Raw genomic sequence first — 16,248 nt, forward strand, 5'->3', positions numbered from 1 at the left:
AGGGCATCACTGGCCTGGCTTTTTCTGGTAATTGAGAAAGTTTGTGCTGAGCCCATTTTCATTTAGTTCGCCGTGTGGCAAAAGGCAAAGGTGTTTGAGACAACTGTAACAGTCAAAGTGTAGCCTGGAAATATGGACCAAGATTTTTCTCTGGTCAGAATTGATCAAAACTGGTGAATGTAGAAATCCAACTGATTATGTTTTCCATTCCATTCTACCCAGAGAGCAACAAAAGTACCCTTTGAATGAAAGCATGGATGACAACTGAAGAGACTTAGGATGCACGCATGCATAGATAGACATGTTTTAATCTCATAATCTCAGGTAGGTTAGGAATACAGAGTCTAGAGCCTGGCCTTCAAGCTGTCTGCCTTGAGTACATGACTGACATCCCTGTGCCTCAGTTTCTACATCTGTACAACAAGGATACAGGAGTACTTACCTCTAGGATTATTTTGAAGATTACACATAGTAGAATTTAATGTGTGTGCTCGGTCATGTGTGACTCTTTGCAACCCCATGGACTGTAGGCTGTCAGGCTCCTCTGTCCATGGAAATTTTCCTGGCAAGAATACTGGAGTGGGTTGCCGTTTTCTCCTCCAGAGGATCTTCCCGACCCAGGGCTAGAACCCTCATCTCATGTCTCCTGCATTGGCAGGCAGATTCTTTACTGCTAGTGGCACCAAATTTAATCGTTAGGTATTATTATTATCTGCCTTTCTTTCACATTGTATATGTTTGATTTTAAGAGGTTTTCAATTGCTCTTGAGACATTTTTATACAATTTCCATAGTTTTTCTTCAGGTTATAGTTGACTCTTCCTAGACAGCAATGGGTTATCATGGATTAGTATATTACTCAGTTATAGAAATGGCAACCCACTCCAGTATTTTCGCCTGGAGAATCCCATGGATGGAGGAGCCCGGTAGGCTACAGTCCACGGGGTCGCAAAGAGTCGGACGCGACTGAGCGACTTCACTTTCCTATAATTAATGTTAAGTGAATCTCATGATTAAACTCTTCAGTTACATAGAATTACTTACAGAACAAGTAATCAAATAACCAAGTGCACCTGTATATATGTACTCAGTCATTCATGTGTTAGCAAGTATTTATGGAGCACAGAGTGAGTCATACTTTTCTGGACCCTAAGAGTTTAGAACATGTCAAAGTCCTCACTCGCACATGCTTGTGTTGTAGTGAGGGAGACAGACCGTTAGCAAGTAAATGAACAAGTAGACAATAATCATTTCTTTTCTTTTTAAAAGGGTGGGTGCTCTTTTTTATTTTAAATATTTATTTACTTGGCTATGTTGGGTCTTAGTTGCGGCACATGGGATCTAGTTCCCTGACCAGGGGTCAAACCTAGATCCCCTGCATTGGTAGCACGGAGTCTTAGCCGTGGGACCACCCAGGAAGTCCCTAGACATTTCAGACAGTGCTAAGTGCTATGAAAAATAAAAGATCATTTCAGACAGTGCTAAGTGCTATGAAAAAAAACGTTAACAGGACGCTGTGCCAAGAGTGAGGGTAGATATGGATAGAATGGCTATGAACGGGGTCTCTTGAGGAAATTAAACTTACTCTGTGATTTAAATGACAAGAGGAAGTTGTCAGCACTGTTTGGGGAGAGAAAAACACTTCCCCTAAGGGTATCAGCTAATGTAGCGGGGGGAGAGCTGCTGCAAGAGGCCTGAGGTGGCAAGGATTTTGCATGATCAGAGGGCAGGAATAAAGCTCAGGCAACTGAAACAGTCATGTTGTCCCTGTGTAACACTGTAGAACATGGAGGTTCACACACCTGCCCAAGGTTGTGGACAGAATAGAGCCAAGAATTGAACTCACGGTGGACACATCCCTACTTGAATCACAACGTGTTTGCTCGTTTTGGAAAACTTGGTATAACCTATTTTATTTTGACTTCTGTCGAACATGCCGAAGTAACGTCATGTCACAGGCTCCGTACATCCTTCATATAGCTCCAATTATCAACTTATAGCCAATCTTGTTTAATCTGTTCTTATGTCTTTAATTTTTCATTTTTAATGCTTGATTCAACATAGCAACATTTATTAAGTAATACCATACACTAGATATTGTATTCTATGAGTATATGAAAGTAAGCCCAAGTCTTTTCTCAGCATCTCACGGTCTAAAAGGAGATACACCCATACACACACACACACACACACACACACACACACACACACAATGATCAGTGACTGGTATAAACCAAATATTGTGGGTACACAGAATAGAAGCAATTATTACTTTTCTGAGAGGTGGAGGAAAAAGGAGTTTGGGGACTCACAGAAGAAGATTGTAGGAGATGGAGATGGGAGGAAAGATAAGGGTAAAGGTAAAAGTGGAGAGCCTTTAGGAGGGCAAATGATTGGAATTTAGGGAGTGGTTGTGAAGTTAGAAACATGGGTTGGGCCACACCCTGAAAAGCCTCAGCCATCACTTTAAGAAATTTAAATTTTATCAATAGTGGGGAACAGTGCAATGATAGTAACAAAGATCTAGGATGATTGGGTCAGTATTTATGGTAATAATGCCAGTGATAGTGTGGAGCATAGATTTGATCTCCCAGTCTATGAGCCTGAGAGGGAAATTAATTTGGAGTCTGGGCAGATGAACATTAGATTTTACTTGAACAAATGAACATGAGAATAGGCAAGATAAGTGAAATACCAAGTAGAATTGCATAATTGTGGAATCACAAAAGTAGGCTGAAGAAGTGAATCAGATAAGGGCTTCTGGAGAAGATGGCTTTTAACCTTGATCTCAGATATGAAAATATATATGGAAAATGAAGGGAGTGATTGCAGTATTAGAGAGGAACATGTTCAAAAGCAGAGGGCTACAAAATCACAAGGACTGTTTAGGAACTCTCATGGAGGGGCATGAATCCAGCCAGCTAGCTAGCATGCTGTTAGTATCATTAGTAATTTCAGCAAAAGGTGGTGAAGGCTTGAATGAATCCAGAGACCGGCAGTTGGGGCAGGACTTGGTGACTAATGAGATGTGGAGGGTGAAAGGGAGAACGTTGCAATCTTAGGCTTCTAGACTGAAAGTATTTTTAAAGGTATAACATGTAACAAGATAGAAAGCATAAAGGCAGGTTCACAAGGAAAGATAATTTGTATATCTGTATACATGCTTAGCATGTTGCCTGTGGAACATTTGTAAGGAAATGCCTGGGAGGTGTTTGAAAATTCAGGTATAGAAAGTACATTTGGAGTCTTCAGCGGCAAGTGAAGAGAAGCTGAAGCTAATGAAATTGACTACATGATGGTGTTTTCCTTTTTGTAATGACAGTTCAGGTGTAACCAAATCCTTTGTGAAACATCTCACTTTGTTCAATATAGGTTAGAACATGACCCTCAAGATAGTGATGTTTTTGTGTATTGATTGCTCTCTATCTCAGATGATAAAACCAGCATCTTTTGCAGAGCTGTCTCTGTTTTCCCTCATGACATTTATAATGATCTTCTGTTATGACAGTAATTTATTAAGAGAACAGTAATTTGGTTGGGGATGCTAAACATGACTGTACCATATTCACGTCACTGAATAGAGTTGTGTTTCTCTACCACATCACAGAGTTTCTGTTTCGTATTTCAGGTTTCATCGTCCATAATGAAGCATGAGACTGTTGGGAAACAGACTGATCATCTTGCGGGGAAGCCTCGCTTCCTGAAAACCTGATATTGCACTGGGATTTGAATGTGTGTGTTTCTGTTTAACTTGTGGTGAAGGAAGCGTGTGGAAAATGCTCCCCACTTGTACAGCCCGGGTGGGCCAACAAGCAAAGGGGATGGTTCAGCATCCCGGCTGTTCAGCGACCCTGCTATCCAGCATGTGGACTGATGGTAAGGGACACCATGTTTATGCCAGTTATTCTTCATCAGGAGTTTTAATCAAAGAAGATGAGCAGAAGACAATCGCTGTTGCCAGAAAACCACATTTGAGAGTGTGGGTTAAAGAATGGGGAATGGAATTTCTGAGCACTGGAAAGGGTTGTGGGGGCGGGGGGGAGGGGGGTGATGAAAATCAGAAAGCAAGAGAAATACTTCATTACGTTAATGAAAAAAGGAAATAGAAGCATAAATGTATTTTTGAAGAGGCTTTGGGTAATTGAGAACTTACTAAGGAATTTGGGAGTTTAATCACTCAATGTGGATTTCTTAGACCTGATCCCAGAAGAATATTCTTGTTTCACCATTATATTGGTACAGCGTAGTACCATTATTTTCTTGTCATTGTGCCAGTGAATCCAGTTGCCAGAAATAAGTCTGAGTGTTTTCATGTATCTTTTTCTTAAATGCAAGAGGCTTTTACTGACTCTTAATAAGCATGCTCACCCAAATTTTGTTGCATGCTTCAAGTAGCATAGCTATACATACACACTTTACATTCTTTTAAATACTCCTTACCTAATGTACCAATCTTCCACAAGGATAACAGGACTGGGAATAAAGATGTAATGTGACCCTATAAATCTGTAGCAAGCTTTAGAAACGAATCATTTGGTCTTTCCCTAGCTTAATTATCTCCAAAGTTGAAACAGTCCTACTTGATTTAAGGAAGATACTATCTACAATCATGGCACCTTTTAAAAAAGTCTGAATCCAAAGTTAAACTTAAGCAAAATACAGGTGTTCTGCCAGCAGTTGGCTCTGAATGGGAATGGAAAGAACTACTTAGTTTTCATGCTGCATTAAGTTGGATTGCTGCTATTAAAAAAAATAAAGCACATGGATTAAAAAAAAAAATACTCACCCAAAGACTTAAAAGAACAGAAAATGTCTGCTAAGTTGTTAAGTAAGGAGAACCTCATTTGGTATTTTAAGAGTCTGCAAATTGCATCCATAAATACAGAACTGACTTTCAGTACGAAAGGATCAGTGAATTAAAGTTACGAAAGATTTCCCCATGAGCCTACAGTCAATATTGTTTACATTAAGAAGCCATTATTGTCATCTTGCTATTTTCCATGGAGTCATGGGCATAGCGTGGCTTCCGCTCCCAAGTACCTATGACCACGTGTAAATACTACCTTGCATCTAATTGTTCTTTCACAATTACTTTGTGCCCCTTTTATTAAAAACACATGTGATGTAGAACAACACGACAAGATCTAAACAGACTATTTTATTCTTGGAGTTTGGACTACGATTTTCTGAAGTGATTCTGGTTCATTGTATGGAAAACTGTAATTTTCTATTCAACCAAAAGCAAACGTTTAATCTAATGGGTAAGTGTGGGTCCTGCCACTCATTTATATTTTAAAGAATCACTTAAAATTGGATTTGTAAGAAATAAAAAATGTCATCCCGCTTGGCCTATTACAAAAAGCCAGGACCATTTTTAACTAAGAAAAGTAGCTGGCATCATTGCATCTCTTGCTGTACAGAGCTGTGTGCATTAATACAATAAACCTAGAATTTTGCACTATTGTCATTTCTTTGATGGAATAACTTATTTTTGCTTTGAAAAAATTTTTCTGCATGTCCTAGTGTCTTTAATCTGGTTGAAATTTTGTTCATTTCATAGTGTTTAAATCCAGCCATAGATATTAACTATGTTCCACGTTTTTTTTGCTGAAGTCATGTTTTTCCTTTTGTATTGTTTTATTGTCATTTTAGTGTCTTAGGAAAAATACCAAGGCTTATAATGTTATTTTAATTTTCTATACTTATAATCTTAGAACATTGTTTTGATTTCTAGTCACAAGGCTCCTATAAAAATGGCAAATATAAGACATTTATCACTGTTTTATCACTCAAGATGCATGTCATAGAAAGTCTCTATTTGGTTGATAAAAGGAACAATTTTTCCCCCTAGCAGTACATGTGATATAATTTTTTATTCCCTATAGTGAGATGCACTTAGTACAAAAAATAAGACTCTGAAAGAGAAAATGAGATTCTGGGTCCTCAATATATTATTTTCCTTCTATGATATGTCAGATTTATGAACTACCCATACTTTCTCTTCTACTGATCGATGTATCTAGGGAAAAGTTTTAAACTTTTCTCTTTTTTTAAGAAAATTTAAAAGTAAAATATATATATATATATTAACCACTACTAGTTTAAGAATTGAAACCATGAATTATTTCATTGGAATGATCCTTTAAATAAAAAGAATGGAAGGATTATGAGCTAAGCTGCATTCACAGAATGAAGCTCTGTTTTAATAGCTAGTTTTAAAAGGCAGAAACACTGCATATCCACATCAGCAGCCCATCCAGAGGTCTCTTGCAAAGCAGCTCTGAAAGGACACAAGGATGTGGACCAGCCGCCATAGAATTAAGTATCAGCCTAGTGCCAGCATTTCTGCAATCCAGCCATTAAGCTGCGGTTCTGTAAAAATAAATGTGTGTGTGTGAATTGGGTTGTTCCAGTACAGAATCAGGGTTTTTCCTATTTAATATGTGACATTAGGCTGACATAGAAGTAAGTGCTTTTTCTGAGTCCCTGAGATATGATTAAGGAAGAAAAACAAGTCCATCTCCAAAAAAGCTCAGGCACGAAAGAACTAGACAGACTAGTTTGGTTTTGTAAAAACCAAAGTGGTCATTTCCATCTTTTTTAAAATGGAGAAAATGAACCTTAACGTTAAGGTAATAAGAAGATGCCATGAGCTTTAGTACTATCTTCGTGGTCTGACAAAATTAGTTCTCTGATGATTAGTGTTAATTTTAGGCAGCCTTATCTGATAATTTCCTACATGTGTGAAATAGCTTGCATTTTTTTTTGTTCAATATAGTTTACCTTTATGATAATTCCTAAAATCTATAGTAGAGAACTAGTTTGGATATTTGAACAGCTGTTTCAAATTGAGGGAGAAAAAACCACATTCTATCTGATTTATCCAGAAAAATCGACTTTCTGCTTTCATTTTCATGTCCTATATTAGCATATTGATTGAGATCACTTATCTTTCTCTTACATTAGTAAATATATTGTGTTAGGAGAAACTTGTGAAATGTCAGTGAAAATCTTTTTAAGGAAATAGAGGAACTGAATACACTCCTTAATAATCATCAATTTTTGAAAATGAGGATAAGTCCTTAAAACTCATAACTCAAGTTTTACAACCTGTAGTTAATTCAGTGCCGCATTGGCACTTAAAAAAAAAAATACAATAGCTTACACCTAAAAGAGAAAAATCTGCACTAACGCTGCATATCCTAATGTGTACCACATTTTAACACAAAGTAGGCTTTGTATTTATCCTTAATAGAAGCAGACACAACTGTCGCAAATTATACTGCTTTCACAATAGAAGAAAGCAACCTTGTCTATCTCATACAGTGTCTCCACATTTAAACAGCTCTTCAGAAACGTCAGAGTACTTCTTTAAGTGGTTCCAGCAGCACATTTTACATCTAATGAGAAATCGTCAAAGGAGGTAAGATGGAATCAAGCTAGTATAAGACATAAATTTATGTCATTTCATCAGTATGGTAGCCTTAAACATTCCTAGATACAATCATATTATGAAGCCTAACCTTACTAATGAAAATATATATATTTTGAGACAAGCATTAATTTCTTCACATGGTTAGAGAATGTTATAAGCACTAAGGAACCACTAAGATAACGACTTATTTACAGAATTTTCCCTTGGCCACTTGAACCAGCTAGTCTTCCACTGTTGCGTGTTTAAGTGTCTGTCACAGTATTTCACTTGCCAAAGCAGAATGAACTTTTCCAGCTGAACTATTTCCTAGAGGGGAATGCAACAGCAAAAGTAATCATCAAATTAATAGGACCATCTTTCTGAGGGAGAGCACATCTCCAGATAGAGGACGCCCAATTTTCAAAGAGCAGCATGAGGAGCTATTATAATTTGTTAGTGATCAAAGGGTGGTAGAAATAGGGTGGAATACTCCCAAACCATTCTCATTTTCACTTTCTGTTTACTTTTTGTAACCAATAAGCTTAAACTCTTTGTGGAAATGGCAGACCACCAGTAGCATTTCTAGAAAACAACCCCAAAATAGTCCACTTGTGCTTTTTTGAAGACAGAGTCATCCCAAATTAAGAAACCCTATTGTATACACTGTAAGATTTCTGGCACCAAAAAAAAAGAGAGAGAATCCTATAGCAGCTATTTGCATTGGAGGCCAGCCCTCAATGCAAGGGTCATTTTTTAGCCATGCTAGGATTTACTACAGAAACAATGCCGTTTAGCTGGCATAGCTGTGCATGTAAGCAGAGCACTCCATCCGTGTTTCTCAGTAGGGCTGCTGCTGGCCTTTGAGCTGGGCAGTTCTTTGTTCTACAGAAATGTCTCACGCGTTGCAAGATGTTTACTCTCCCAGGCCCTTGCTAACTAAATGCCAGTAGTATGCCCAACTGTTGTAAATACTAAAAGTAAAAAGCCCTCCCCTATGTTCAAATGCCCTCCTGGGAGGGCAGGGCCACCTCCCTTAAATACCACTGTCTACTGCAATTTGAGGACACAGGAAAAAGTGTCTATCTCAAAACCTCATCTTGACTGCCTTGCATTTCTTTGGGCCCTGAATCATTTTTCCCTGTCATTTTTCTTGCCTTCCGCATCTAGCCTTCTGATGGCAACTTTAGTTTTCCAGTTCTTCATGGAGGAGGTTATTGGGTAGGCTTGGCAGTTCCAACAGGCATCATCACTTGGTTAGTCCCTGTATGTAAAGGACAGAGTTCACATGAAGCACACTTTTTTTTTAATCTCACAACTACACTGTTGGTCGTAGCCCTAGTCAGTGTCATGAGGATCACTGCATGGCTTAACCGCAAACGCGACTGCTAACTATCCACACATAAACAAAACTGGTGGTCTCTGAAAATCACCATTTAGGTTTCACCTAGTAAGCTGCATCCCATGAGTTCCTAAACAGTCTCATTTATCCTGTTAAAGAAGCATTTAATTGACACGCAAATGCTTGCATTTCCCCTGCAGAGACAGTCATGCAGTTTAACTTTTAGATCTGTGAATACTAAATTATGAAGGAAAGAAGGGTGAGCTCTGGATTGCATGCATATTGTCCTCCATACTTCAATGACAGTCATTCACAAAACGAGTTTTACCTGGGGGAAGTATTCTTATATTAACTATACATAAACATACTTGTTCTCTTTGTAACTTTTTATCATCAAAACTGAATGATAAATGTGTCTTCAAATAATTGGATGAATTGTGACTAGTGGATCAAATTAAGTCAGCTACTATAATTTTTTTTCAATATGAAAATTTCTAAAATCTTTTCTGAAGCCGAGTAACTCAGCCAATAAAAGTGGTTATATTGTGAACTTTAAGATGGTGCTTAAGAATTCTTGTTAAATACCAATTTTTTTTTTTTAAGAATAAATTGAAGGGAGTAAATGAGGCAGAACGCCACTCCACCCTCAGGTCAATTTTGTGCTGTGTTAAAATGCCAATAACATTTGTGCCACTTGCCAGTTTGGGGGGCTTTTCCCTTACTGGATATTTTGTTATAGTTTGACTATATTACATTGCTTAGAGAGCTTCCACATGAAGAAGTCACCATGGCAGTGCTAACTAGCATTCATAAACAACCTGAATCTAGGGTCAAACCACTTTCATCACTAAAAATATAGGCACTAATTTTTTATTTTTATTTTTAAAAATATTTCTTCTGTGGCTTAGAGATGTGGCAGTGCATTCAAAACATTCTGTACCAATTTCACCAGATTGAGTACCTACTAAAAATTCAACCTAGTCATTTTCTTTTTCTATGTAACAGTGAGGTTTAAATAAAGAACTATATACATTCTTCTGTTATTTCAAGCTTTGGTGAAAGTGATAAGAATGGTAAGCTGTGATCGTTATCAGGCTGACTGATTTCTAATTTCCAGTGAGGATCTTACCCTACATATTACACAGGTATAATATCTGTGACTGTAAATAACTGGAACTGTATTACTGATTAACATGACAGTTTCTCTTTTTTGTGTGTTGTTCTGAAACCTGTACTGTATTATAGTATGTGGGTATAAATATCTACAAGTATACACACATATGTATATGTAATTCCACTATTGTAACCTGAAAGAAAGACTATGTATTATCTTTTTTATTCTGTATTGGTGTTTGTGTTATTTAAAATGCAAAATTATGCTCTGTGTAGTTGTATGATATTATAGTATGCTTTGCCGTGCACAATTCCAAGTGCCTTAGAACATTGTTTAGCTTTCTTAAGTATATATAAATGCATATATGTATAAAATTGGGAAAAGTTACCTCAATAAAATCATTGGGAAATCCCAGCTTTAGTTTGTTCCAATTTCTGTTGTATTCAGACAGGGCTCAGTATTTCTAAATTAAAAGCTCAGAGTCCATACCTGTAAAGCAAGAATAAGATAGCTTTTCTAATTGCCTGTAATTTCAACTCTGCCTGACTTAAAACTTTTTGTATGCAAGTCTTCACGGTTTGTACCTTTAATTAAAAATACCTGTCTAAAGAATTACTGCTTTAAACAGCAACTTACAGTTTATTTTTACATTTTATTTAAAAATAAGCTGTCTTTTTATGTCTGTCTTTTTTACATCTGAAGAGATTTGAAAATGCTATTTTCATTCACGTTATAATGTGTAAAAAATAAGATAGTCCCTTTAGAGTTAGTAATATAGAAAATAAACAGACTTTCTCATTATGCCTACTATTTAATATGTTTACAAGCAACGAGAGAGCTTGGGAACATATTTTGACTAGAAAAGGAATTGCAATATACTTTTCCTGTTTTTCAGCAGTAGTTAAAAATTATATATGAACCTCCCTCATGCTCTAAGACAAGAGCAACGGTATGAGATGGAAGTTGAAAAGCAATTTTGTGTACCTTTATGACAAATGTCCATCTAGTCAAAGCTATGGTTTTTCCAGTAGTCATGTAGGGATGTGAGAATTGGACCATAAAAAAGGCTGAACACCAAAGAATTGATGCTTTTGAACTGTGGTGCTGGAGAAGACTCTTAAGAGTCCCTTGGACTGCAAGGAGATCAAACCAGTTAATTCTAAAGGAAATCAACCCTGAATATTCATTGGAAGGACTGGTGCTGAAATGGAAGCTCCAAAACTTGGGCCACCTGATGCAAAGAGCCATCTCATTAGAAAAGACCCTGATGCTAGGAAAGAATGAAGGCAGGAGGAGAAAGGGATGACAGAGGACGAGATGGTTGGATGGTATCACCAACTCAATGGACATGAGTTTGAGCAAGCTCTGGGAGATGGTGAAGGATAGGGAAGCCTGGTGTGCTACAGTTCCATGGGGTCACAAAGAGTTGGACACGACTGAGCAACTGAAATAAAACAACCCTAGAGAGAGGACTTGTAAGAAAAGATCGGGACCAAAAAAAATAGAGTAGGTTTGAAAACTGGACCCAAGTATGCTATTAAAACTTAGGGGTGCATCTCCAAGGTAGGTGTAGTAGTTCAACAACCACTTTTCATTTTTCTCACACAAAACCAGGTTCTACATGGAACCATTACTTTCTTTTTTCCTCATAACCAAAATGTTTTATTTCAGGTTTGTAGGGTAAGGGAAAAGAGCCAAAAGAATCAGTAATGGAAACATTACTTTGTGAAACCTAACAGAGGGACTTCCCCAGTGCTTAAGACTGCACTTCCAGTGCCGGGGGTGTGGATTCAAGCCCTGATCTGGGAACTAAGATCCCACATGCTGTGCAACACAGCCAATAAATAGATAAGATAAAACTGAATAGAGGTAAGAGACAATTTTCTCATTTTCTGCAGTGCTTTCATAGCATCAAATTGATGAAATTTTATTAAATTTGACTAAACTCTTCGTGGAACATAAACTCAGAGATGGCATGGAGTTGCTGCCAAGCACTGCTGTCCGGACAACCCAAGTCCTTGTCCAGTTTGTGAACTTTGAAGCCTGTCCTGTAGAAAGTGGACGCCAGCAGTAGAATGCATAAAACTCTAGAGAAAGGTTTAAAATGTAACATTTGTGTAAAGGTTTTTTGCTCTTTAGCTACAAGTGGCGCCATTTCTAGGAACCAAATAGTGGGAGAAAAATTTCAGTCCCTCCTAAAAGGATGAGTGGGATGTCACAAAACAGAAGAAAATTCCAGTTGGAGAGAATGATGTAAACAAAGTAATGCTGAAAGAGTCCCTGCTGTATTTGGGGGGAAAATTGGTCTCATTCAATTTGAGTGAAAAATAAAAGGAAGGTAGTGTGAAACTGTGGTCTGTGGTGAAACTGCAGAAGATCTTGAGGGCTGACTAAGGCCCCTGGGAGGTATTGAATAGGCAGCGGAGACTCATTGGAAAATTCTGAGTCAGAATAATACGAGAGTTGTCTTTAAGAAAGAATAATATGGTAGCAAGGTTAATAAAGGTTGGAGAAGACTCAGTGAGGCAATGACCAAGATTTCAAAGGAATCAGGGACTGAACTAAAGAGGTAACAAACTTATTAAAATGTGGGAGGGGATCATTTATGGCTTGAATTTGAACTGCTGAGTATACCTACAAGAACAAATGGGGCAAATTATTTTCTACGTTGAGGACTCCCTATTCCAGATTGTCTGACTTGGGCCAACCAAAGTTAAAAGTTCATCCAGGAACACACCATTAGGTCAACGAGCACTGAAAATGCCAGTTCTTTTCTCTCTAGAGTATTTATTCAATTATGAAAAGTTAACATCTACAGCTATATGCCAATAGGTGTACAGTTGGATCCATGACTCTGAAAGTCAGGAAAAGGGTCTGGGCTATAGAGAGGAAGATGAGACTCATCAGCACATGTAATGGAAGTTGTGGAAAAGGATAAAAACACCCCTGTAGACAATGGGGCCTAAGACTATTAAGAAAGTACTACAATGAAATTTTAATAAACTATTTCTTCATCACCTGACTTTGTCTCCAAGACTGTAAAATCATTTCATTTACACATCATCTGAGTGCTTTGAACACAACTGAAACGTACAAAAAAAAACACTCAAAAATCATTTTATAATTGGAAAGATATAGTAAAGAAAATTAATTTGGATCAGTCTTTCCAAAGTGTATTCACCAATGAAATGTACGTACTTGTGACTCGAAGAACAGGAGTCAGTAAGCAGAAAGCCAAGCAATATCATTGTGCAGTTAAAAAGAATTTTAAAGAACATACAATTACTATGGACTAGAAGCAAGTAAAAAATCTATGCATGTAATCTATCTAAGTGACATGAAAGGTACCAGAAATGAAAGGAAAGCAAAAGGACTAGGATTCCAGGAAGCCAATAGTTTGGGTCAAGATGCAAGCTTACAGATTCCTATGATGTGAAATGTGAAGTGAGGCAAAGAACATACTCACTGACAGATCTCAGATGCTGAAGGCCCTAGTTTCAGGAGCTGGTGATTCTAAGGTAACAATGATGATAGGTAAATAATTACACTTAGCTGAGATGAGAACAATTGCTCACCTTCATGGAGCACTGATCACAAGCCATGCACAGGTCCATGCATTTCACGTGTGGTTTCTCACTTAACCCATTAACAATCCCATGAGGTAAGTGTTAATAATATTCTCATCCCATTTTACATTCAGGTCAGTAAACTGAAGGTGTCTTGCCCCAGGTTACACAATATGAGTAAAACAAAGGCCAGAAACCAATTTCAGCTAGTATACCAAGTATATTACAATTATTATTCAATATTATAGGGGGAAATTTGTGCTTCAGTGGAAAATGATGCATGTTTTTAGACAAGCAAAGCCATCCAATTCTGATTTGACTTGCTTTGACTCAGTGTTTATAATAGTACCTCTCTCATAGTGCTATGGTCAGGAAGATCTAAGATAATTCAGGTAAAGTGTCAGAATGTTACTTCATTTAAACAAGTATTTATTGAGTGTACTGGCCAGGCACTATTTTAGGTCCTGAAGATAGATACGGTAGTAAACAAAACAGATCAAAACAAAACCTTCACTCATGAAGCTTAATCATACTGAATGTGTAGCACATAGGAGTGTTTCTGTATTGATAGTATCCCTGTTACAAAGCATTATTCCAACACAAGTTCTGTGATCCTAAATTGTAATTTTCACTGTAATAAAAGTATAATATTCCATACAAATTTATAATAGCAATGCATGGGGTGCTTAGATATGTCTAACTCTTTGCAACCCCATGGGCTGTAGCTTGCCAGGCTCCACTGTCCATGAAATTGTCCAGGCAAGAATACTGGAGTGGGTTGCCATTTCCTTCTCCGAGGGATATTCCTGACCCAGGGATGGAACCCATGTCTCTTGTACCTTCTATATTGGCAGTTGGGTTCTTTACCACTGCACCACCATAGGTAGGATATAAAGACACAATTCAAGGAAACTTAGACTTTGGAAAGACACCAGCAATTGGGAAGAGGAAATACAAATTTGAAGAAAGGGCTGCTGATAAAACTTGACTACACTACCATCCTCTTTTGCCCAGGAAAAGCTCTGAGAGTGGGCCAGCACCCAGCTGAAATCTTGTGGTGGTGATGGGTAGATAATGGTGGTGGTTGTTTAGTTGCTAAGTTGTGCCTGACTCTTGCCACCCCACGGACTGTAGTCTGCCAGGCTCCTCGGTTCATGGGATTCTCCAGGCATGAATACTGGAGTGGGTTGCCATTTCTTTCTCCAGGGGATCTTCCCGACCCAGGAATCAAACCCTGGTCTCCTGCATTGCAGGCAGATTCTTTACCTACTGAGCTACGAGGGAAGCCCTAAGTAGATATGCTTATAGCCTTTGCTCAAACTATGACCAAATGTTTGAGGGATAGCTTGAAAAATAATAAACATTAGTTTCCACCTCCTAAGCTAAGGTATGCAAACACCAAAGAGATTCTGAATATATTAGTCTGAATGCCTCGACTGGCAACAGAGTTGGGGGGAAAGGTTGTTAACTGGATGTTTGAACACAGTTCATTAAGTGGAAAATAAAGACCTGATTAAGCCTAAGTGCTGCCTAGAAATAGCAAGGCCCCATTTCATGAGAAATGCTGGACTGGATGAAGCACAAGCTGGACTCAAGATTGCCAGTAGAAAATATCAATAACCTCAGATATGCAGATGACACCACCCTTATGGCAGAAAGTGAAGAGGAGCTAAAAGCCTCTTGAAAGTGAAAGAGGAGAGTGAAAAAGTTGGCTTAAAGCTCAACATTTCAGAAAATGAAGATCATGGCATCTGGTCCCATCATTTCATGGGAAATAGATGGGAAACAGTGTCAGACTTTATTTTTGGGCTCCAAAATCACTGCAGATGGTGACTGCAGCCATGAAATTAAAAGATGCTTACTCCTTGGAGGAAAAGTTATGACCAACCTAGACAGCATATTAAAAAGCAGACATTACTTTGCAGACAAAGCTGTCTAGTCTAGCCAAAGCTTTGGTTTTTCCAGTAGTCATGTATGGATGTGTGAGTTGGACCATAAAGAAAGCTGAGCACCAAACAACTGATGCTTTAAACTGTGGTATTGGTGAAGACTCTTGAGTGTTTCTTGGACTGCAAAGAGATCAAACCAGTCCATCCTAATGGAAATCCGTCCTGAATATTCACTGGAAGGACTGATGCTGAAGTTGAAACTTCAATACTTTGGCCACCTGATGTGAAGAACTGACTCATGTGAAAACACCCTGATGCTGGGAATGAGTGAAGGCAGGAGGAGAAAAGGATGACAGAGAATGAGATGGTTGGATGGCATCACCGACTCCATGGACATGAGTTTGAGTAAGCTCTGGGAGTTGGTGATGGACAGGGAAGCCTGGTGTGCTGCAGTTCATGGGGTCGCAAAGAGTACACGGCTGAGGGACTGAACTGAGGCTCCTCCGTTGCTTTGCGTCCCACCCAAAAAGGGAACCTGAAATGTCGGGGACCCAGGAGAGGGGCCACCTTTCTTTTGTGTAGTTTATTTGTGTGCTCTGTTTGTCTTGTTTACGGCGAGGAATAGTCAGGAAATACAACTGTCAATGGGGATGCTAGATCCGTGGCTTCTGTTCTCAGCAGAGGGCGATATAAAAGCAAGTTCGCCCATAAACAGCGACCCCCTCTCGCGCCTCATCTCACACAAGCGTCCACGAGTCCCTTCCCCAGCTGATTTATTTGCGGACAGAAGAGCCCCGCCCTCCCGTGAGTGGAAACAGCCCCACCCACCAATAGCTTCTCGCGATCCTTGAGCCGGCGTGAACTTTGCGTAGTTTCCGGTCGTGATCCTTCAGCCTTTCGGCGATTGGTCCGTTTCCACGGCCTGCT

At 38.6% G+C, this 16,248-nt stretch overlaps 1 protein-coding gene across 6 annotated transcripts in view; it reads left to right on the forward strand.

Moving 5' to 3' along the window:
• Positions 1-10,280, forward strand: part of PHACTR2 (phosphatase and actin regulator 2) — a 143,917-nt gene extending 133,637 nt beyond the window's left edge. For all 6 annotated transcript variants that reach the window (XM_012183029.4, XM_027972511.3, XM_060419769.1 and 3 more), the window contains one exon: positions 3,628-10,280. In XM_012183029.4, coding sequence (XP_012038419.1) covers positions 3,628-3,643 — 16 coding nt within the window. In that variant the 3' untranslated portion in view covers positions 3,644-10,280. The remainder of the gene's footprint in view (positions 1-3,627) is intronic.
• Positions 10,281-16,248: the final 5,968 nt, after the last annotated feature.

The sequence above is a fragment of the Ovis aries genome, chromosome 8 (assembly GCF_016772045.2).
Source record: "Ovis aries strain OAR_USU_Benz2616 breed Rambouillet chromosome 8, ARS-UI_Ramb_v3.0, whole genome shotgun sequence".
Classification (NCBI taxonomy): Eukaryota; Metazoa; Chordata; class Mammalia; order Artiodactyla; family Bovidae; genus Ovis; species Ovis aries.